The sequence below is a fragment of the Oncorhynchus nerka genome, linkage group LG22, assembly GCF_034236695.1.
Source record: "Oncorhynchus nerka isolate Pitt River linkage group LG22, Oner_Uvic_2.0, whole genome shotgun sequence".
NCBI classification, from domain to species: Eukaryota; Metazoa; Chordata; class Actinopteri; order Salmoniformes; family Salmonidae; genus Oncorhynchus; species Oncorhynchus nerka.
This window is the reverse complement of record NC_088417.1, coordinates 96,715,752-96,737,111: the sequence shown is the minus strand read 5'-3', so window position 1 is coordinate 96,737,111 and position 21,360 is coordinate 96,715,752. Positions and strand designations below refer to the sequence as shown.

Sequence of the window (21,360 nt, the reverse complement as noted above, 5' to 3'; positions counted from 1 at the left end):
TATTGTTGATCCATCCTCAGTGTTCTCCTATCACAACCATAAAACTCTGTAACTGTTTTAAAGTCACCATTGGCCTCATGATGAAATCCCTGTACAGTTTCCTTCCTGTCCGGAAACTTTGTTAGGAAGGATGCCTGTATCTTTGAGTGACTGGGTTTATTGATACACAAACCAACGTGTAATTCATAACTTCACCATGTTCAAAAGGATATTCAATGACTGCTTTTTTTATTGTGAGACATTGGAAAACCTCCCTGGTCTTTGTGGTTGAATCTGTGTTTGAAATTCACTGCTCGACTGAGGGACCTTACAGATAATTGTATGTGTGGGGTAAAGAGACGAGGTAATCATAAACAAATAGTGTTAAATACTATTATTGCATATAGAGTGAGTCTGTGCAAATTATTATGTGACTTGTTAAAGCACATGTTTACTCCTGAACTTATTTAGGCTTTCCATAACCAAGGGGTTGAATAATTATTCACTCAAGACATTAAAGATTTTCATTTTTAATTAATTTGTAAAAATGTCTAAAAACATAATTCCACTTTGACATTATGGGGTATTGTGTATAGGCCAGTAATAAAACAAAGTATATCAATTCCATTTTAAATTCACACCAAAATGTGGAAAATGTCAATGGGCGTTAATACTTTCTGAAGGCACTGTAGATTACATTTACAACAGATTGACCAATAACGTTTCTATAAATAGTGAAAAGAACAGGTCCTAGTATCGACCCCTGCGGAGCACCTTTGTGTACTTAAAGAAATGTGGACTTAACCCCACAAACAGTAGGCCACTTTTGGTGATGGTTTGGCATCACAGCTCAGGTCAAGTGTTTGTCATCCCTGGTTTACTGCCCCTCAATCTTTGGACCTTGGGCTGGTTATTAAAAGAAGAGAAACTGTGCCAGGATGCTCAAAGCTGTGTTGAGTTGCAGCAGGTACATACCCATTTCTAGAGAACGTTGAGAAGACTACTCCTTTAGGATGTATTAGACCCTGAGAACTAAACCAAGACTACATATCGATCGGCTGGATAAAACACACAGCATGCTGCTACTGCTTTTCACCCTCTGTAGTCTGCTCAGTTGTGGTAAGTATAATCATTATTTATATCCAAAATTATCTTTCTGTAGAACCCTAATATCAAGTTCACATTGCTATAATTGACATGGAATGCTTACACTGACCTATGTATTTATTTGAACAGTGAAGCTAAAACCTTACATTTAGCTCTAATGCTCCAGCATTTTGGATTTGAGATCATTTGTTTCATGAGTCAACAGTACAGAATGTCACCTTTTATTTGAGGGTATTTTCCTACGAATCTGTTTTTACCGTTTAGAAATGAAAAGCACTTCATGTTTTGAGTCCCCTTCAGTTGAAGGTGGCAAAAGTATTTGGACAGATTCACTTATATGTGCTTTAAAGAAATCAAAAGTGTAATATTTTGTCCTATTTTCCTAGCACGCAATGATTACATCAAGCTTGTGACTCAAACTTGTTGGATGAATTTGCTGTTTGTTTTTGGATGCGTTTCAGATTATTTTGTGCCCAATAGAAATTAATGGTAAATAAAGCATTGTGTCATTTTGGAGTCACTTTTATTGTAAATAAGAATATAATATGTTTCTTATCACTTCTACATTCATGTGGATGCTACCATGATTACAGATAATCCTGAATGAATCGTGTGTAATGATGAGTGAGAAAGTTACACAGGTATAAATATCATGCCACCCCAAAAATACTTACCTCCCCTGTTATTGTAATGGTGACAGATTAGCATGTCTTGTGGGTATGATATAAAATGCTAACCTCCCATGTTATTGTAATGGTGAGATGTTAGCATGTCTTGGGGGTATGATATAAAATGCTAACCTCCCCTGTTATTGTATTGGTGAGAGGTTAGCATGTTTTGTGGGTATGATATAAAATGCTAACCTCCCATGTTATTGTAATGGTGAGATGTTAGCATGTCTTGGGGGTATGATATAAAATGCTAACCTCCCCTGTTATTGTATTGGTGAGAGGTTAGCATGTCTTGTGGGTATGATGTAAAATGCTAACCTCCCCTGTTATTATATTGGTTAGAGGTTAGCATGTATTGTGGGTATGATATAACATGCTAACATCCCCTGTTATTGTATTGGTTAGAGGTTAGCATGTTTTGTGGGTATGATATAAAATGCTAACCTCCCCTGTTATTGTAATGGTGAGAGGTTAGCAGGTCTTGTAGGTATGATATAAAATGCTAACCTCCCCTGTTATTGTAATGGTGAGAGGTTAGCAGGTCTTGGAGGTATGATATAAAATGCTAACCTCCCCTGTTATTGTAATGGTGAGAGGTTAGCATGTCTTGTGGGTATGATATAAAATGCTAACCTTCCCTGTTATTGTATTGGTGAGAGGTTAGCATGTCTTGTGGGTACGATCTTTGTGCCTCCGTTACTTTCTCACTCATCGTTTATACATTCAGGATTATCCGTAATCATGGTAGCATCCACATTAACGTTAAAGTTATTGATGGAAGGAGGGAACGATGCCCTTTCAACCTTGGCACGAAGAGGTTGTGGAATGTTTCCTCATCTAACCCAATAGAAATAAGGATAAAAATAACAACACTAGGAATAGCCATGTTAAGTTACGATCAGTTATACTGGACTGAAGTAATTTATTTTTTCTTCTTGTTGTGTAATTAAGCAATAATGTACAAGGTCGTGCCTAAGAACAGCCCTTAGCTGTGGTATATTGGCCATATACCACAAACCCCTGAGGTTCCTTATTGCTATTATAAACTGGTTACCAACCTAATTAGAGCAGGAAAAATACATATTTTGTCATACCTGTGGTATATGGTCTGATATACCACGGCTATCAGCCAATCAACATTCAGGGACCGAACCACCCAGTTTATAATGTTCCATACATCTTATTGTATTTACTTTGTTATTTTCCCATAAACTGAACTATGATCAGTTAGACCTGCAGCTAAACACTCCTGTGATTGTTGTGTTGTCAGCCTTCAGTCAGTGTGAGGAGGGATGGAGGGCCTATGAGGACAAGTGTTACTACTTCTCTACCAGCACAAAGTCCTGGGATGATGCCCGCACAGACTGTGTGGGACGGGGGAGCCATCTGATGAGCATCCTGGACATTCCTGAGAGGGTGAGCTTCTGGGTTTGAGATGCGTCCTACAGTCGTCTAGTTCACAACTACTGTATATGACTCTCTGTACTGTGACCTCTGCTCTCTCCTGGTAGACATGGGTACGGACTCAGGTTGGTACAGAGATTTTCTGGATCGGTCTGAATGACATTGCTGCTGAGGGAGTGTGGGAGTGGACTGACGGGAGCACCTTCCTCCCCTTCTTAGCGTACGTAGCCACACTATGATCCTCAATGATCTGACACTATATTAAAACACATCAGCAAATGATGATTCCATGAAATGAACCATTTTGGTTGGAGGGTAATCAAGTGCTGTTAATCATTGACTTGTATCAAGCACAGTAACACTCTATAGTAGCCTTTGTTGTGTGAAGGTTGTTGGTGATTGGTTGACGGGCACCATACTTCCCAGGATGGTTGGGTATCAAAGCCATCATTTGACCACATGATTATTAATATTCACCTCTGATTTTCTCATGTGTGCTTGTGCACTCTACACAGATACTGGAAACCAGGGAATCCTGACAACTGGGAGGACAACGAGGATTGTGGCGAGGTGGTCGGGGGAGAGCAAGGACGATGGAATGATGACGTCTGCACTAGCCGGCGGAAGTATATATGCAAGCGCCCCAACCGTAGGTTTAACTGGCCAATCAACATGTGCCGTTGCCTGTTGTCTACAATAATGCTTATGGGACCTAAGAAGGTGAATGATATGCGTAACACATTTCACTCCTTTCCTCAGCTAATCCTCCAACAATGTGCGACACAGCCAATGGATGGAGCCAGTATGGATCCAACTGCTACAAACTAAAGACAGACACCAGGAAGAGCTGGTTGGGAGCCAGACACGACTGTGTTAGAGATGGGGCAGACCTGGTGTCCATCGCATCACCGGAAGAGGAGCAGTACATCACAGGACGACTGGACGATTCCTTCTTTGACATTTGGCTTGGCTACACCACTCTGGTAATCAAAACATACAGTATATGACCCATCCAAAAGCTATCAGACCCAGCGCCAAAATCAATATAGTCAGTACAATCCCGGATTAATTAATGAAAGAAAATATAATCCTTTGACAGATATCATTTCAATGTACATTACCCACTGGGCACACACTGGTTGAATCAATGTTGTTTCAACATCATTTGTCAAGGGACTGTGACGTGGAATCAACGTGGGAAATCCATTGTATTTGAAAAAGTCATCCACGAGTATTTGTTCTCATCTAATTTCAACCAGTGTTGTAAACATTCAAATTAGGGTAAAACTTTAACTTAAATACATGGACTTAACCTGATTAACAGGCTGTTACATCAATCTAATTTCAACACAATCATCAGAACTATGTCTACGTTGAAATTGCATTGAAAATTCCATGTAGAATAATTAAATATTGGGTGGTTAAAATTGTTGAATTTAATTACACAGATTTTATTTGACGTTTCAATGTTGATAGTAATGATATGTGTGAATCAATGCCATTGTTTCAACATCATGCCACCAACCTAAATAAAGAGTTTAGGTCTTATATTGAAATATAATGTGAAGTCACAGTAGGAGTCACTGTTCAGGTAGGAGTCATTGGACTGTGGGTTCAACTTTTATTTCAATATACACTATATATCCAAAAGTATATGGACACCCCTTCAAAATAGTGGATTAGGCTATTTCAGCCACACCCATTGCTGACAGGTGTATAAAATCGAGCATACAGCCATGCAATCTCCATAGACAAACATTGGCAATATAATGGCCTTTCTGAAAAGCTAATTGACTTTCAATGTGGCACCTTCATAGGATGCCACCTCTCCAACAAGTCATTTCGTCAAATTTCTTCCCTGCTAGAGCTGCCCTGGTCAACTGTAAATGCTGTTTTTGTGAAGTGGAAAAATCAGGCGTCCGGTGTGGCTCAGTTGGTAGAGTATGGTGTTTGTAATGCTAGGGTTGTGAGTACGATTCCCACTGTGGGAATCGTACTGTAAGTTGTTCTGGATAACAATGTCTGCTAAATGACTCTAATGTAAATGTCTAGGAGCAACAATTGCTTTCAATGTGGCGCCTTCATAGGATGCCACTGTTCCAACAATAATTTTGGCAAATTTCTGCCCCGCTAGAGTGGTAGGCCACATGAGTGCTGAAGTGTGTAAAAAATGTCTATTTTCGGTTGCAATACTCACTACTGAATTTCAAACTGCCTCTGGATACAATGTCAGCACAAGAACTGTTTGTCGGGAGCTTCATGAAATGGGTTTCCATGGTCAAGCAGCTGCACACAAGCTTAAGATCACCATGTGCAACACCAAGTATCGGCTGGAGTGGTGTAAAGCTTGCCACCATTGGCTTGCCTAGTTAAATAAAGTTTTTTTTAAATGGATGCTGGAGCAGTGGAAATGTGTTCTCTTGAGTGGTGCTTCACTGTCTGATGGATGAATCTGGCTTTGGCGGATGCCAGGAGAACCCTGAATGCATAGTGCCAATTCTAAAGATATTAATGCCCATGATTTTGGAATGAGATGTTCGACGAGCAGGTGTCCACATACTTTTGATAATGTAGTGTAACTCTTTATTTAGGTTGATGGCATGATGTTGAAACGATGACGTTGATTCAAACAACCATTTTACTATCAACAAATGAGGTCAAATAACATATGTCTAATTAAATATAAAATTCTACATAATTTCAACAACCCAATATATATAGAATATAAGGGATGACAAATATTTGTTATGTTTCTATGTGGACTTTTCAACGTATACATAGTTCTGATGATTATGTTGAAATTAGATCAATGTAACAACCTGTTAGTCAGGTTAAGTCAATGTATTTAAGTTCAAGGTTTACCCTAATCAATTGATTACAAAGCTGGTTGAAATGAAAAGATTAATAGTAAAGGAAATTACCTTTTTTCCCCCAAATAAAATGTATTATCCACGTTGATCCCTCTTCACAATACATAGACAAATTCAGTTGAAACAACATTGATCCAACCAGTGCGTGCTAGCTACATGTATTCTAAAACTTACCCCTTGGTATAATGAGTTCTCATTTTTGTTTTTTTCACAGAAATGCACAACAATATCATGTCAGGTTGAAATTGACAGGACTCAGTTCAGCTGGTCTGATGCTTCTTCTGGTACCTACACCAACTGGGGAACTGATCCTGTGCAGCCAGATCTCAGGTAGGACAGGACACGTGAGGTGACAGATCTATATCATCAACTGTATCACAGTGATTGTGCAAGGTTTATTCTAGCTTCGTAGTGAAAATATGTTTTCTCCGACAGTGAAAAGCAGAACGGGATTTGTGTGGCAGTGATCAAGGAGGCAGGACAGGACTTTGGGAAGTGGAAGTCCCATATATGCCGCTATGAGCGTCCTTACATGTGCAAAAGAGCACTCAACAGTAAGCTCAGATCTTCAGAAAACATTACTAGATAAATAACCATGTGAATTATGTGGTATTAGCTCAAATGACTCTGACATGCGATCTTGATTCAACTTAATACATTGCCAATTATTATATGGTTTGATATGGTCCTATTTAATTATCTCAAGGCAATTCAATACAAAGCAACAATGTAGATACAAGTGGTCACTGCTCGGCGGCAGAAAGGCGCTAACTTCGAAGGTCTACTGAGGCTCCTGAGTGAAAACATGGGCCTTTTTCTAAATTAAATCTGCTCAATACAAAACTAATTAGGGAGTAAATATATATGTATTTACAAAGCTAAAAGACCGAATTTCAATATCCATCCTCCGTGAAGACAATCTGTTCCTGTTTTCATTGTGTATTTCTGAGTCTTGCCATTTACGTCGCCATAGAAACGGCTTCCTCTCAACGCAGATTGAGCGCGGTTATATGCAATGAAAGCCAATGATCTGTATGTGAAAAATGACGAAGGTATCAAGTTGATTTTGATTTGTCCAACCAGCGGAAACACCTCCAAATGGTACCACCTCACAACACCAAATATGGAAGAGATACTGCCAAGAGCAGCGCAGTCTAAACTAGCAACGATCACAGCAAATTCATGTTCTTATTTCATCAACACTGTCAAGTGCACGCATAATAGCTAAGGTGACAGTATTGTAGAGAACAATCTAATGATTAATTCTATGTAATTTATAATAACACAGGGCAAAGAAAACAACGTTTTGACATTGATTTCGTAGCACCCTCTTGAATGGCCCGTTTGTTTCTACATTGTACAGCAGTGAGTGAATGCTCTATACCAGTGGTCACCAACCTTTTTTGAGTTAAGATCACTTTGAATCAAAATGCAGATTTTTTCAAACATTGTTTACAAAAACGTAAGCCTATGCAACATTAACCAATTAAAAACAGAACTCTAGCAATGAGGTTTGTGCATTAAGCTAATACAGCTAATACATTATCACCACATATTGGGCTTTGCTTGAATTGCCCTGCCAATGCATTGTTGTTCAGGCCATTTAAAAATATATATATTTTAAAATTTAAGTTAGGCTTTATGATCACCCCGGTAATAGATCCGTTCTTGTATTACTTTTGAAGCACAGCTGAGTGAGTGTAGCCGATGTGAAATGGCTAGCTAGTTAGCGGTGGTGTGCGCTAGTGGCGTTTCAATCGGTGACGTCACTTGCTCTGAGACCTTGAAGTAGTGGTTCCCCTTGCTCTGCAAGGGCCGCTGCTTTTGTGGAGCGACGGGTAACGATGCTTCGAGGGTGACTGTTGACGTGTGCAGAGCGTCCCTGGTTCGCGCGCAGGTTGAGGCGAGGGGATGGACGTAAAGTCTATACTGTAATGACCTGACTAGATCATAAATGAACAATTGTCCAGACAGAGGCTTGAGTTTGCGAATTGACGGTTTATTGAACCAACTTTACACAGGCTACTGTTTGGGCCGTAGCACACGCCAAATAGATGACAGATAACCCACAAGCCAATCGTGACCTTCTCTTGTGAAGCCCAGACGTAAGAGAGAGAGAACAAAGGCTGAACCTGGTCTTAACTTCCAATGCCCAACCCCCCTCCACGCCACTCCGCCAACCACCAGGATGCCCGGCATCAGAACATTCCAGGCATTCCCGTGATTGGCAGATAGCAGGTTGATTGACATGTCGGACCCCGCGAACACCGGGTACTGGTCAGTACAACACAACCACCTCCTAGCCTAGCACATAACACACAGCTGTCTGTGCGGGTCGCTACAATACTGTTACATGAGCATACATTTAAATCATTTGCTTTTTTATTTTTATTTTACTCTGCTGATGGTGCCTGCATCTGATGGTCAGTCTCTGCGGAGGGAGAGAGCAGCAGACTGAGGGTCTGTCTCAGCGGAGGGAGAGAGTAGCAGACTGGGGGTCCGTCTTAGCGGAGGGAGAGAGTAGCAGACTGAGGGTCAGTCTCAGCGGAGGAGGAGAGCAGCGGACTGAGGGTCAGTCTCAACGGAGGGAGAGAGCAGCAGACTGAGGGTCAGTCTCAGCGGAGGGAGAGAGCAGCAGACTGAGGGTCAGTCTCAGCGGAGGGAGAGAGCAGCAGACTGAGGGTCAGTCTCAGCGGAGGGAGAGAGTAGCAGACTGAGGGCCTGTCTCAGCGGAGGGAGAGAGCAGCAGACTGAGGGTCAGTCTCAGCGGAGGGAGAGAGCAGCAGACTGAGGGTCAATCTCAGCGGAGGGAGAGAGCAGCAGACTGAGGGTCAGTCTCAGCGGAGGGAGAGAGTAGCAGACTGAGGGTCAGTCTCAGCGGAGGGAGAGAGCAGCAGACTGAGGGTCAGTCTCAGCGGAGGGAGAGAGCAGCAGACTGAGGGTCAGTCTCAGCGGAGGGAGAGACTGAGGGCAGGGAGAGAGCAGCAGACTGAGGGTCAGTCTCAGCGGAGGGACTGAGAGCGGAGGGAGAGAGTAGCAGACTGAGGGCCTGTCTCAGCGGAGGGAGAGAGTAGCAGACTGAGGGCCTGTCTCAGCGGAGGGAGAGAGCAGCAGACTGAGGGTCAGTCTCAGCGGAGGGAGAGAGCAGCAGACTGAGGGTCAGTCTCAGCGGAGGGAGAGAGCAGCAGACTGAGGGTCTGTCTCAACAGAGAGAGAGAGCAGCAGACTGAGGGTCAGTCTCGGCGGAGGGAGAGAGCAGCAGACTGAGGGTCTGTCTCAACAGAGGGAGAGAGCAGCAGACTGAGGGTCAGTCTCAGCGGAGGGAGAGAGCAGCAGACTGATGGTCAGTCTCTGCGGAGGGAAAGAGTAGCAGACTGAGGGTCAGTCTCTGCGGAGGGAGAGAGTAGCAGACTGAGGGTCAATCTCAGCAGAGGGAGAGAGCAGCAGACTGAGGGTCAGTCTCGGCGGAGGGAGAGAGCAGCAGACTGAGGGTCAGTCTCAGCGGAGAGAGAGAGTAGCAGACTGAGGGCCTGTCTCAGCGGAGGGAGAGAGTAGCAGACTGAGGGTCAGTCTCAGCGGAGGGAGAGAGTAGCAGACTGAGGGTCTGTCTCAACAGAGGGAGAGAGCAGCAGACTGAGGGTCAGTCTCAGCGGAGGGAGAGAGCAGCAGACTGAGGGTCAGTCTCAGCGGAGGGAGAGAGTAGCAGACTGAGGGTCAGTCTCAGCGGAGGGAGAGAGCAGCAGACTGAGGGTCAGTCTCAGCGGAGGGAGAGAGCAGCAGACTGAGGGTCAGTCTGAGCGGAGGGAGAGAGCAGCAGACTGAGGGTCCGCCTCTCATCATCCCTCTTTTCTACCTTCCCTCCACTGACACCTTCCAGCTGATAGCGAAACTTGAGTCGCACCGCATTAATGCACGGATTCATGTTGTCACTCCTATGAACGGAGAGAGTGAAATATTCCTCGATATTAAAAAATACCCAAGCCGCTAATAATAACAACAACGAAAGCCTATAGATACACTTTCCTACTAATTCATTACTGCTGCACTGCTTGTTGTACATTACTGCAGACGCTGCCATCTGAGCCATCCGTTTGGCCAGCGGTAGACCTGTAGTGGACTTGATTTGCTTTCTGGGCCCGCCCGGATAGGCAGAGTTTGTACCAGTCGAGAGCGATCGACCGGTTGGTGACCACTGCTCTGTACTGTGTTCTATTTTCCTCTGAAAAGCAATTTGCCCTCCCGGTTGGATCAGCTTCAGTGGGAACTGTTACTGGGTTGTCAGCAACACGATGTTCCTGACCAGTTGGCATGAGGCTCAACAGAAGTGTTCAAGTGAGGGGGCTAACCTGGTGACAATTAAGACGTAAGAAACAACACATGATTTACTGAACATAATGATTGATAAGAAAATGAAAGCATTTTCTAATTCGTATGACTTGTTGTTTTAAGTCAAGAGGAGCAATATTTCATCAACACTCATCTACCAGACCTTAATCAAGGGGAAGTGCCCGATGTCTGGATTGGTGTTGCAGGTATATCAGACGTACAGATTTAACCCCTAGCTTTATTTGGCCAATATCTTATGAGCTTTTCACTGTGATCTGTGACACTTGACCGATTTAGCATTGACAAGCACTGCTGGTTGCATCGTGTAAAGAGAGACTGCAGAATATTTACTAAAAACTCAAATTTTAAATCAATGAAAAGGCCAAGTCTACAATTTCCTGATTTGTGATGTCACTAGATGAGGACCAGGATGGTACATTCAGATGGGTGGACAAAACAGATATTACGTTCTCCAATTGGAAATCTAGCTTTCCCAAGAACACAGTAAACCTCTGGGACTGTGGTCAAATCTACACCGGTAAGGGCATGTGGTCTGTACTACACTTATCACTTAATCAATCAACAAACTCTCTGGATCATAGACGAAGAAAGGTACAGAACTTTGTTTTATTGTTTTTGTCTTACAGGAGATTTCTCTGGAAAATGGGAAACAACCAATTGCTTCAAAAACCTGGGATACATTTGTAAAATGGTGGGGGGTCAAAATGTTAAGCCGACCTCTGTTCCAGGTTAGTGGAACAACTGTGGCTGACAACTGGAAGACCTTTGTTTGTATTCCTATAAATCATGTCAATGCAAACTAATACGTTCTTTATTCTATCGATATATTGTTTGACATATAACATAATACTTTACATTGTGTTGGTGTAGATTCTCATTGTGATGCTGGGTATCTTCTCTATGGAGACTACTGCTATCACTTTGAGACTGAAATGGTGAAAAATTGGCAGGATGCAGAGAGTTACTGTGCCAGTCAAAGAGGCCACCTGGCAAGTTTTCATACTCAAGAAGAACTGAGCTTCATAACTAGTGAGTGGTTGACGAAATGTAAAAATAAAAAAAAAATAAAAAAAACATCTATATTTTGTACAAATAACAGGTAGTATTTTCTTTTCTTAAAAATATTATATTCCATTGGAAATTTTATTTTGCAGCTCATATGCCTGCACCATCCTGGGTTGGTCTTAGTGACAGTAGGATAGAAGGAGTGTGGGTCTGGTCGGATGGGACTCCATCCGTGAGTGACAAATATGCCATTGATTAAAAGTTTGTGGGACAATTTTTTTTTAATGGTATACACATTTGAGAGAGTCTAGCTTAAATGAACATTCAGTTTGGCTTCACTCTCTCTTCCAGGACTTTCTACCATGGGCGCCCAACCAGCCTGATAACTGGCAGGGCAATGAGGATTGTTCCAATATTAGGGGATTCAACCACCATGAAGCAGGGCTACTCAACGATGAGTTCTGTACCTCCACATTGGAATTTGTCTGCAGAAAAGGTCTGATTTGTCCTTTCACCATTTCCCATTGTTCTTTGTAAAACATATACATACAGTGCATTCGGAAATTATTCAGACCCCTTAACATTTTCCACACTTTGTTTCTTTACAGCCTTATTCTAACATTGAACATTGATTCTAACATTAGTTTTTTTCCTCATCAATCTATACAGCATACCCCTCACAAAGCAAAACCAGATTTTTAGACATTTTTGCGAATGTATTAAAAATAAAAAAATAAAATATCACATTTACATGTATTACAAATATTCAAACCCTTTACTCAGTACTTTGTTGAAGCACCTTTGGCATCGATTACATCCTTGAGTCTTCTTGGGTATGATGCTACAAGAGTGGCACACCTGTGTTTGGGGAGTTTCACCCATTCTTCTCTGCAGATCCTCTCAAGCTCTTTCAGGTTGGATGGGTAGCGTTGCTGCACAGCTACTTCCAGGTCTCTCCAGAGATGTTCGATTGGGTTCAAGTCCGGGCTCTGGCTAGGCCACTCAAGGACATTTAGAGACTTGTCCCGAAGCCACTCCTGTGTTTTCTTGATTGTGTGCTTAGGGTTTTTGTCCTGTTGCAAGGTGAAACTTTGCCCTGATCACTCTGGAGCAGGTTTTCATCAAGGAACTCTCTGTACTTTGCTCCGTTCATCTTTGCTTCGATCCTGACTAGTCTCCCAGTTCATTCTGCTGAAAAACATCCCCACAGCATGATGCTGCCACCTCCATGCTTCACCGTAGGGATGGTGCCAGGTTTTCTCCAGACGTGACACTTGGCATTCAGGCAAAATTAGAAATCTTAGTTTCATCACACCAGAGAATCTTGTTTCTCATGGTCTGAGAATCTTTAGGGGCCTATTGGCAAACTCCAAGCGGGCTGTCATTTGCCTTTAACTGAGGAGCTGCTGCCGTCTGGCCACTCTACCATAAAGGCCTGATTTGGTGGAGTGCTGCAGAGATGGTTGTCCTTCTGGAAGGTTCTCTCATCTCCACAGAGTAATTCTAGAGTTCTGTCAGAGTGACCAAGGCCCTTCTCCCGCGATTGCTCTGTTTGGTCGGGCGGCCAGCTCTCGGAAGAGTCTTGGTGGTTCCAAACTTCTTCCATTTAACAATGATGGAGGCTACTGTGTTCTTGGGGACCTTCAATGCTGCAGAATGGTTTTGGTGCCCTTCCCCAGTAGCTTGCTGAGGATTTTTTTTTTATTGTAATCAATTTTAGGTCTGTAACGTAACCAAATCTGGAAAAAGTCAAGGGGTCTGAATACTTTCCGAAGTTACTGTATATTGGCTCACTATTCAAAAGTAAATGCCTGTTGACCACAGAATGTTCATCACTCAACTGTCTTTCTAAACCTCAGCAAAAGGTCAAGGACCCCCACCCATACCTCCCACATCGGGACCAGGTAAAAGTAGCAGCTTCTCCCTAGGTTCACCCTTCTTTGCAACCCCAAAACCTCTCACTTGCAATTTCCAACAAGAAATCAGTTTGACCGTTGGCCATTTTAACCACACACAATTATATTTGTGCAGTTAAAATGCAAAACAAACAGATTTCTTTTTTTTCAGAGTGTGTTGTAAGCCCTACCCTATTCCAAAATATATCATCCGATTCTTTCCCTGCAGATTGGAATGAGAAGTGTGGCTCTTGGATGTCAGACCCGTTCAATGACTACTGCTACCTGTTTAACTACCTGTCCATGAGGAAATGGGCTGATGCACGTGCTGACTGTGTAAACCAGAAAGGGGACCTTCTCAGCATCACCGAGCCCTTTGAGCAAGCCTTCATTCAATGTACAGATGTTTTTATATATATATATATTTTTAAATTTGACCTTTATTTAACTAGCCAAGTCAGTTAAGAACAAGTTCTTATTTTCAATGACGGCCTAGGAACAGTGGGTTAACTGGTTAAGTGCTATTAAGCTTCTCCGTAAAAAAAAAAAAAAGAAGTACTACAACAATGTTGTTTATTCACAATGGCAATTGAAATGAATAGTACTCTGATGTGTTGTGTTCATGAACAGCTAAGGTCCAGCTGATTCCTACGGGCGTCTCCGTGTGGATGGGGGGGCATGACTCCATCACAGAGGGGGGTTGGGAGTGGACTGATGGCTCTCCTTTCAGATACATCCACTGGAATGCAGGTAATAGTCCTGATGCTTTCAGATACCTCAAATCAATTAAAATGGTATTTATCACATGCGCCCGAATTACAGTGGAATGCTTATTCACAATCACTTAACCAACAATGCAGTTTTAAGAAAATAGAGTTCAGAAAATATTTACTAAATAAACTAGTTAAAAAAGCAAGATAATAAAATAACAATAATGAGGCTATATACAGGGGGTACCAGTACCGAGTCAATGTGCAGGGGTATGAGGTAAAAACATGGCTATATACAGGAAGTACCAGGTAGTAACATGGCTATATACAGGGAGTACCAGGTAGTAACATGGCTATATACAGGAAGTACCAGGTAGTAACATGGCTATATACAGGGAGTACCAGGTAGTAACATGGCTATATACAGGAAGTACCAGGTAGTAACATGGCTATATACAGGAAGTACCAGGTAGTAACATGGCTATATACAGGGAGTACCAGGTAGTAACATGGCTATATACAGGGAGTACCAGGTAGTAACATGGCTATATACAGGGAGTACCAGGTAGTAACATGGCTATATACAGGAAGTACCAGGTAGTAACATGGCTATATACAGGGAGTACCAGGTAGTAACATGGCTATATACAGGGAGTACCAGGTAGTAACATGGCTATATACAGGGAGTACCAGGTAGTAACATGGCTATATACAGGGAGTACCAGGTAGTAACATGGCTATATACAGGGAGTACCAGGTAGTAACATGGCTATATACAGGAAGTACCAGTTAGTAACATGGCTATATACAGGAAGTACCAGTACTGAGTCAATGTGCGGGGGTACAGGTTAGTTGAGATAATTGAGGTAATACATGTAGGTAAAGTGTACATGTAGGTAGGGGTAAAGGGTACATGTAGGTAGGGGTAAAGGGTACATGTAGGTAGGGGTAAAGGGTACATGTAGGTAGGGGTAAAGTGTACATGTAGGTAGGGGTAAAGTGTACATGTAGGTAGGGGTAAAAGGTACATGTAGGTAGGGGTAAAGTGTACATGTAGGTAGGGGTAAAGTGTCTATGCATAGATAATAGATAATAAACAGCGAATAACAGCAGCGTAAAAACTAATGGGGGGGGGTCAATGCAAATATTCCGGCTAGCCATTTGATTAGCTGTTCAGCAGACTTATCCACTGGAACGCGGGTAATGCTTATTTTTTTGTATATTTTTGTTGCATGTATTTTAGAGTGGGGACTCCCCCGAGTTGCGAGATGGTACAAATACCAAGCATCACATTTCTCTACCTCCTCTTTGCCTCACTCAGGCAACCCAGACAACTATGGAGGAGAGGATTGCCTTTCCATGCTTATCAACACCGGCTACTGGAACGATGACAACTGTGATTACAATAGAGGATACATATGCAAGCGCAGAGGTAACCTGGTCCTGTACAGATGGTTGTGTTTTTGAACCTTTTCAAATGTTATTTTTAAACCCTACTTCCATGGTTTCTTTCAGGAAACACACCAGTTTCTCCTCCACCCCACGATGGTAAGATAAATTAACCCTGCTCTTATAGATAAATCATTTATTTTTCCTTTATTTAACTAGGCAAGTCAGTTAAGAACAAGTTCTTATTTACAATGACGGCCTACGGGGAAACAGTGGGTTAACTGCCTTGTTCAGGGGGCAGAACGACATATTTTTACTTTGTCACCTCAGGGATTCAATCGTGCAACCTTTACGGTTACTAGTCCAACGCTCTAACCACTAGGCTACCTGCCGCACCAATAAACTGGGCGAGGAGGGTTTGACCTGTAGTAGAGTTAGATAAACCACGTGGTCCATCAGAACAGTCACATTATTCAATGGTAGTTTTAAACTATTTCCCTTGTTCACAGTAATCTCAGATGCCTCTACTGTTAGAAGTGAGTTAGAAAGCTCTCTAACTGGGATCGTCAAGGCTGGAATAAACTGTGGACTATTAATGACCATGTTTACTATTGCCTTTTTAAAATCTGATTTAAGAGTCTGGAGACTCCTTTTTCAATGTCTTTAAAACCTGTTGACCGTGTTTGTACGGGTTGCGAACTCCTGTAGGGTTTGAAACGGCTTACATCTGTGAGGACTCCAGTGCTGTCCTCCACTGTGATACCAACAGTGTCATCAACATTCAGTCAGCTTTCTTTGGCCGCAAGAGTGACAAGATCTGCCCCCACCAGGAAGGAGCTTCAGGTACAGAACAAATTGCTTTTACCTATGAAACTCAAATAGGTTATAGCTATAAGAGCAACTAACTCCTAATGGCATATTATTTATGTGTTAGGCTTAATACAGTGTTTCAGACAGCCATGTTACTAACGCATTGGTTATCCCTATCAGGAACATGCACTGTAGATGGCATCCTGCCTTTGGTACGAAAGGCGTGTGACAACCGACCCTTCTGCTTCTTGTATGCCTATACTGAAACTGACCCTTGCCCTTCAATCTCCAAATACCTGGAAGTGGTGTACAGCTGTGAGCAAAATGGTAGGTGACCAGACCCAACCCACACCACATCCAACCACCAACCCCCACCACATCCAACCCCCACCAGACCCAACCAGACCCTAACCAGACCCAACCCTAACCAGACCCAACCCCCACCAGACTCAACCAGTCCCTAACCAGACCCAACCCTAACCAAACTCAACCCCCACCAGACCCAACCCCCTAACAGACCCAACCCCAACCAGACCCAACCCCACCAGACCCAACCCCCAAACCAGACCCCACAGACCCAACCCCCAACAGACCCAACCCCAACCAGACACAACCCCAACCAGACCCAACCCCAACCAGACCCAACCCCAACTAGACCCAACCCCAACCAGACCCAACCCCAACCCCAACCAGATCCAACCCCACCAGACCCAACCCCAACCCCAACCAGACCCAACCCTAACCAGACACAACCCCAACCAGACCCAAACAGGCCCATCCCCAACCAGACCCAATCCCCACCAGACCGAACCCCCCCAAAAAACTGAAACCATGAATCACTGTTACATTATTTTACTGCACTTATTTACATGATGTGCCTCTTGTGGTTGTGTTTTGATCTTTCAGTGTGTCTGAGGGGACTTGGTGTGGAGGATGGTAACGTCACTGACTCCATGCTGTCCGCCTCGTCCTCACAGAGTTCACACGGTCCGAACGGAGCTCGTCTGAATGGTGGCTCCTGCTGGATGCCATCAAATCCCTGTACGTTTCACCTGGCACCTCGTCCTTCATCTCACATTTGGTATTCGTGAAAGAATTAGAATTTTTCCAGAAATTAACTTCAATCATGTTCATTTTCCTCTCCACTGACATCACCGCAGTAAACTCCTGGATCCAGGTGAACCTCGGTGAGGCCAAAAAGATCACAGGTGTTGTGATCCAGGGGTGTCCTGGTGCAGATCACTGGGTGACTAAATTCAAGATCCAGCACAGTATGGATGGAAGCAAATGGACTGAATACAAAGACGATGGAGGGGTAAACCACATCAAACATACACGGCCGGTTTCCCAGGCACAGTTTACGCCTAGTCCTAGACTTAAAAAGCAGTCTAAGACCAGGCTCAATATGTGTCTGGGAAGCCAGCCCACAATTTGTAGGGCTTTGGTCCAATGCCCCATATTGGGATAGCTGGATTATAAACTCCAGATCATAATGTTCTTCCTGTTTGTTCAGGTATTCACAGGCTGCATGGACAGAAACACCCCAGAGACACAGCTTCTGGGTACTCCTGTCTCTGCCCAGTATGTCAGGATTCTTCCCCAGGAATTCAACGGACAGACTGGTCTTCGCTTTGACATCCTGGGATGTATACCCGACTGTAGGCGAAAACTGTTTCGCTAACCTCTTAGCATTTCTTTGTTGAGAAATGTTTCGTGTCCACTCAGAATACAGAGAGAGGTGTTTTTCTTTTCACAGATGCTGTGTCCTGTGATGCAAAGCCCAACTTTAACTTTGCAAATGATCTTATGACGTAAGTCCCTGCGTCTACTGCCCTCTACTCCAAAATGCCTGCTCAGTTGCCCAGATCCTGACGACTACGCCAAGATCCCGACGACTACTGTGTCAAGTTATTTTGGGTCTGGGCTGAGCAGGCAGTGTGAAGTAGAGGCAAAATATGATTTTAATAAGACATGAATGGAAAATATATGAAGCTAATTTCACATTGTGTATCTTTCAGCGTACACTGCCCAGCAGGATGTGCGCAAGTACTATATACTGTTTATGGCTCTGGCGTATATCGTGGGGTGAGTGAATTAAGTGATTTAACCATCAACTCACAATGATTCAACAGAAAATTTGGAGTGAGGAATGTGAGGATATTGATGTACGTTGATATGTGCTTGCGTTACACGAAGGACTCCAACATCTGTGCAGCTGGTATCCATGCAGGAGTAATCCTGAATGATATCGGAGGAGACTGTACTATGTTGAAAGAACCAGGCCAGAACTTCTACAGTGGCTCCACCAAGAACGGAATCACCTCCAGGCAGTGAGTGTCTTATTATTATTGCGTGATGGTGCACTGTCTGCACTAAATTAATTAATTCATTAATTACGACCCCCCCCCAAAAATGCAACCAATACCAACATAGTAACCTTTGACCTTCAACAGGTATGATGGGAACTATGAAATTTCATACCAGTTTGCAGATAAAGGTATGTTAGACTACACCAATGCTCAGACATCAATCAAGTTACCTAAGGACACTAATATGGGCTCCCGAGTGGCGCAGCGGTCTAAGACACTGCATCTCAGTGCTAGAGGCGTCACTACAGACCCTGGTTCGATCCCGGGCTGTATCACAACTGGCTGTGAGTCCCATAGGGCGGCGCACAATTGGCCCAGAGTCGTCCGGGTTTGGCCGTCATTGTAAATACTAATTTGTTCTTAACTGACTTGCCTAGTTAAATAAAAAAAATATGATTGGAATGTTATTGAATGTGCTGTAGGCTACATGCTGTCTCAACTCCTACTTTGATTCCTCTGCAGAGTTGAGTTGCTCGGGGCCTGACTGGTATGAATTTGGGGAGTTCTGCTACAAGCCCTACGGAGATAAAAAGACATGGCATGCAGCCCGTGGAGAGTGCAGGAAGCTGGGAGCTGACCTGGTGTCCATTCAGTCCATGACAGAACAGAGCTGGCTGGAGAGCTACCTTTACATGGGTAAGAGTCCGTATGGGGAAGTATGGGTCCGTATGGGGAAGTATGGGTCCGTATGGGGAAGTATCGGTCCGTATGGGGAAGTATCGGTCCGTATGGGGAAGTATCGGTCCGTATGGGTCCGTATGGGGAAGTATGGGTCCGTATGGGGAAGTATGGGTCCGTATGGGAAAGTATGGGTCTGTATGGGGAAGTATGGGTCCGTATGGGGAAGTATGGGTCCGTATGGGGAAGTATGGGTCCGTATGGGGAAGTATCGGTCCGTATGGGGAAGTATGGGTCCGTATGGGGAAGTATCGGTCCGTATGGGGAAGTATCGGTCCGTAAGGGGAAGTTTGGGGAAGTTTGGGGAAGTATGGGTCCGTATGGGTCCGTATGGGTCCGTATGGGGAAGTATGGGGAAGTATGGGTCCGTATGGGGAAGTATGGGTCCGTATTGGTCCGTATGGGGAAGTATCGGTCCGTATGGGGAAGTATGGGTCCGTATGGGGAAGTATGGGTCCGTATGGGGAAGTATGCGTCCGTATGGGGAAGTATGGGTCCGTATGGGGAAGTATCAGTCCGTATGGGGAAGTATGGGTCCTTATGGGGAAGTATGGGTCCGTATGGGGAAGTATGGGTTCTTATGGGTCCGTATGGGGAAGTATGGGGAAGTATGGGTCCGTATGGGGAAGTATGGGTCCGTATGGGGAAGTATGGGTCCGTATGGGGAAGTATGGGTCCGTATGGGGAAGTATGGGTCCGTATGGGGAAGTATCAGTCCGTATGGGGAAGTATCGGTCCGTATGGGGAAGTATGGGTCCGTATGGGGAAGTATCAGTCCGTATGGGGAAGTATCGGTCCGTAAGGGGAAGTATGAGTCCGTTTGGGGAAGTTTGGGGAAGTTTGGGGAAGTATGGGTCCGTATGGGTCCGTATGGGGAAGTATGGGTCCGTATGGGGAAGTATGGGTCCGTATGGGTCCGTATGGGTCCGTATGGGGAAGTATGGGGAAGTATGGGTCCGTATGGGGAAGTATGGGTCCGTATGGGGAAGTATGGTCCGTATGGGGAAGTATGGGTCCGTATGGGGTATCAGTCCGTATGGGGAATATCGGTCCGTATGGGTCCGTAAGGAAGTATGGGTCCGTATGGGGAAGTATCAGTCCGTATGGGGAAGTATCGGTCCGTATGGGGAAGTATGGGTCCGTATGGGGAAGTATGGGGAAGTATCGGTCCGTATGGGGAAGTATCGGTCCGTATGGGGAAGTATCGGTCCGTATGGGGAAGTATGGGTCCGTATGGGGAAGTATGGGGAAGTATCGGTCCGTATGGGGAAGTATCGGTCCGTATGGGGAAGTATGGGTCCGTATGGGTCCGTATGGGGAAGTATCGGTCCGTATGGGGAAGTATGGGTCCGTATGGGGAAGTATGGGGAAGTATGGGTCCGTATGGGGAAGTATGGGTCCGTATGGGGAAGTATCGGTCCGTATGGGGAAGTATGGGTCCGTATGGGGAAGTATGGGTCCGTATGGGGAAGTATGGGTCCGTATTATGTATGGGAAGTATCGGTCCGTATGGGGAAGTATGGGTCCGTATGGGGAAGTATGGGTCCGTATGGGTCGGTCCGTATGGGGAAGTATCGGTCCGTATGGGAAAGTATGGGTCCGTATGGGGAAGTATCGGTCCGTATGGGGAAGTATCGGTCCGTATGGGGAAGTATCGGTCCGTATGGGGAAGTATGGGTCCGTATGGGGAAGTATGGGTCCGTATGGGGAAGTATCGGTCCGTATGGGGAAGTATGGGTCCGTATGGGGAAGTATGGGTCCGTATGGGGAAGTATGGGTCCGTATGGGGAAGTATTGGTCCGTATGGGGGAACATGAACGCTACTTATTGTTGGAAAGCTTAGCTGACGACTTCTTTTGATGTGTTTTCCACCAGCCACCAATGATGTGTGGATTGGGCTGAATGATATGGGCTTCTCAGGCCTGTTCTCCTGGTCAGACAACCACTGGGTCACTTTCACCTACTGGGCACCAGGAGAACCCAACAATCATCAAGGCTTCAATGAGGACTGTGTGGAGATGTTTTATCAGGTAACACGGTTTGCTTGGCCACACATGCTTAACTCTTACCCCATTCTCTTAACCTTACTGTTATCGTTAACCTGACGCTTGTCTAACCGAAAGTTT

General features: G+C 44.3%; 1 protein-coding gene across 1 annotated transcript in view; it reads left to right on the top strand.

Annotated features, from left to right (window-relative positions):
* Positions 1 to 913: 913 nt before the first annotated feature.
* Positions 914 to 21,360, top strand: part of LOC115106033 (macrophage mannose receptor 1) — a 36,314-nt gene continuing 15,867 nt past the window's right edge. Inside the window, exons 1-30 of the mRNA XM_029628630.2 lie at positions 914 to 1,098; positions 3,028 to 3,173; positions 3,269 to 3,381; positions 3,677 to 3,810; positions 3,921 to 4,144; positions 6,246 to 6,361; positions 6,467 to 6,585; positions 10,259 to 10,394; positions 10,481 to 10,563; positions 10,776 to 10,895; positions 11,005 to 11,106; positions 11,249 to 11,407; positions 11,533 to 11,615; positions 11,735 to 11,879; positions 13,243 to 13,287; positions 13,508 to 13,675; positions 13,909 to 14,028; positions 15,310 to 15,420; positions 15,504 to 15,536; positions 16,086 to 16,220; positions 16,368 to 16,514; positions 17,094 to 17,228; positions 17,348 to 17,502; positions 17,701 to 17,845; positions 17,944 to 17,998; positions 18,206 to 18,272; positions 18,384 to 18,517; positions 18,641 to 18,684; positions 19,019 to 19,192; positions 21,110 to 21,264. Coding sequence (XP_029484490.2) covers positions 1,056 to 1,098; positions 3,028 to 3,173; positions 3,269 to 3,381; positions 3,677 to 3,810; positions 3,921 to 4,144; positions 6,246 to 6,361; positions 6,467 to 6,585; positions 10,259 to 10,394; positions 10,481 to 10,563; positions 10,776 to 10,895; positions 11,005 to 11,106; positions 11,249 to 11,407; positions 11,533 to 11,615; positions 11,735 to 11,879; positions 13,243 to 13,287; positions 13,508 to 13,675; positions 13,909 to 14,028; positions 15,310 to 15,420; positions 15,504 to 15,536; positions 16,086 to 16,220; positions 16,368 to 16,514; positions 17,094 to 17,228; positions 17,348 to 17,502; positions 17,701 to 17,845; positions 17,944 to 17,998; positions 18,206 to 18,272; positions 18,384 to 18,517; positions 18,641 to 18,684; positions 19,019 to 19,192; positions 21,110 to 21,264 — 3,546 coding nt within the window. The 5' untranslated portion in view covers positions 914 to 1,055. The remainder of the gene's footprint in view (positions 1,099 to 3,027; positions 3,174 to 3,268; positions 3,382 to 3,676; positions 3,811 to 3,920; positions 4,145 to 6,245; positions 6,362 to 6,466; positions 6,586 to 10,258; positions 10,395 to 10,480; positions 10,564 to 10,775; positions 10,896 to 11,004; positions 11,107 to 11,248; positions 11,408 to 11,532; positions 11,616 to 11,734; positions 11,880 to 13,242; positions 13,288 to 13,507; positions 13,676 to 13,908; positions 14,029 to 15,309; positions 15,421 to 15,503; positions 15,537 to 16,085; positions 16,221 to 16,367; positions 16,515 to 17,093; positions 17,229 to 17,347; positions 17,503 to 17,700; positions 17,846 to 17,943; positions 17,999 to 18,205; positions 18,273 to 18,383; positions 18,518 to 18,640; positions 18,685 to 19,018; positions 19,193 to 21,109; positions 21,265 to 21,360) is intronic.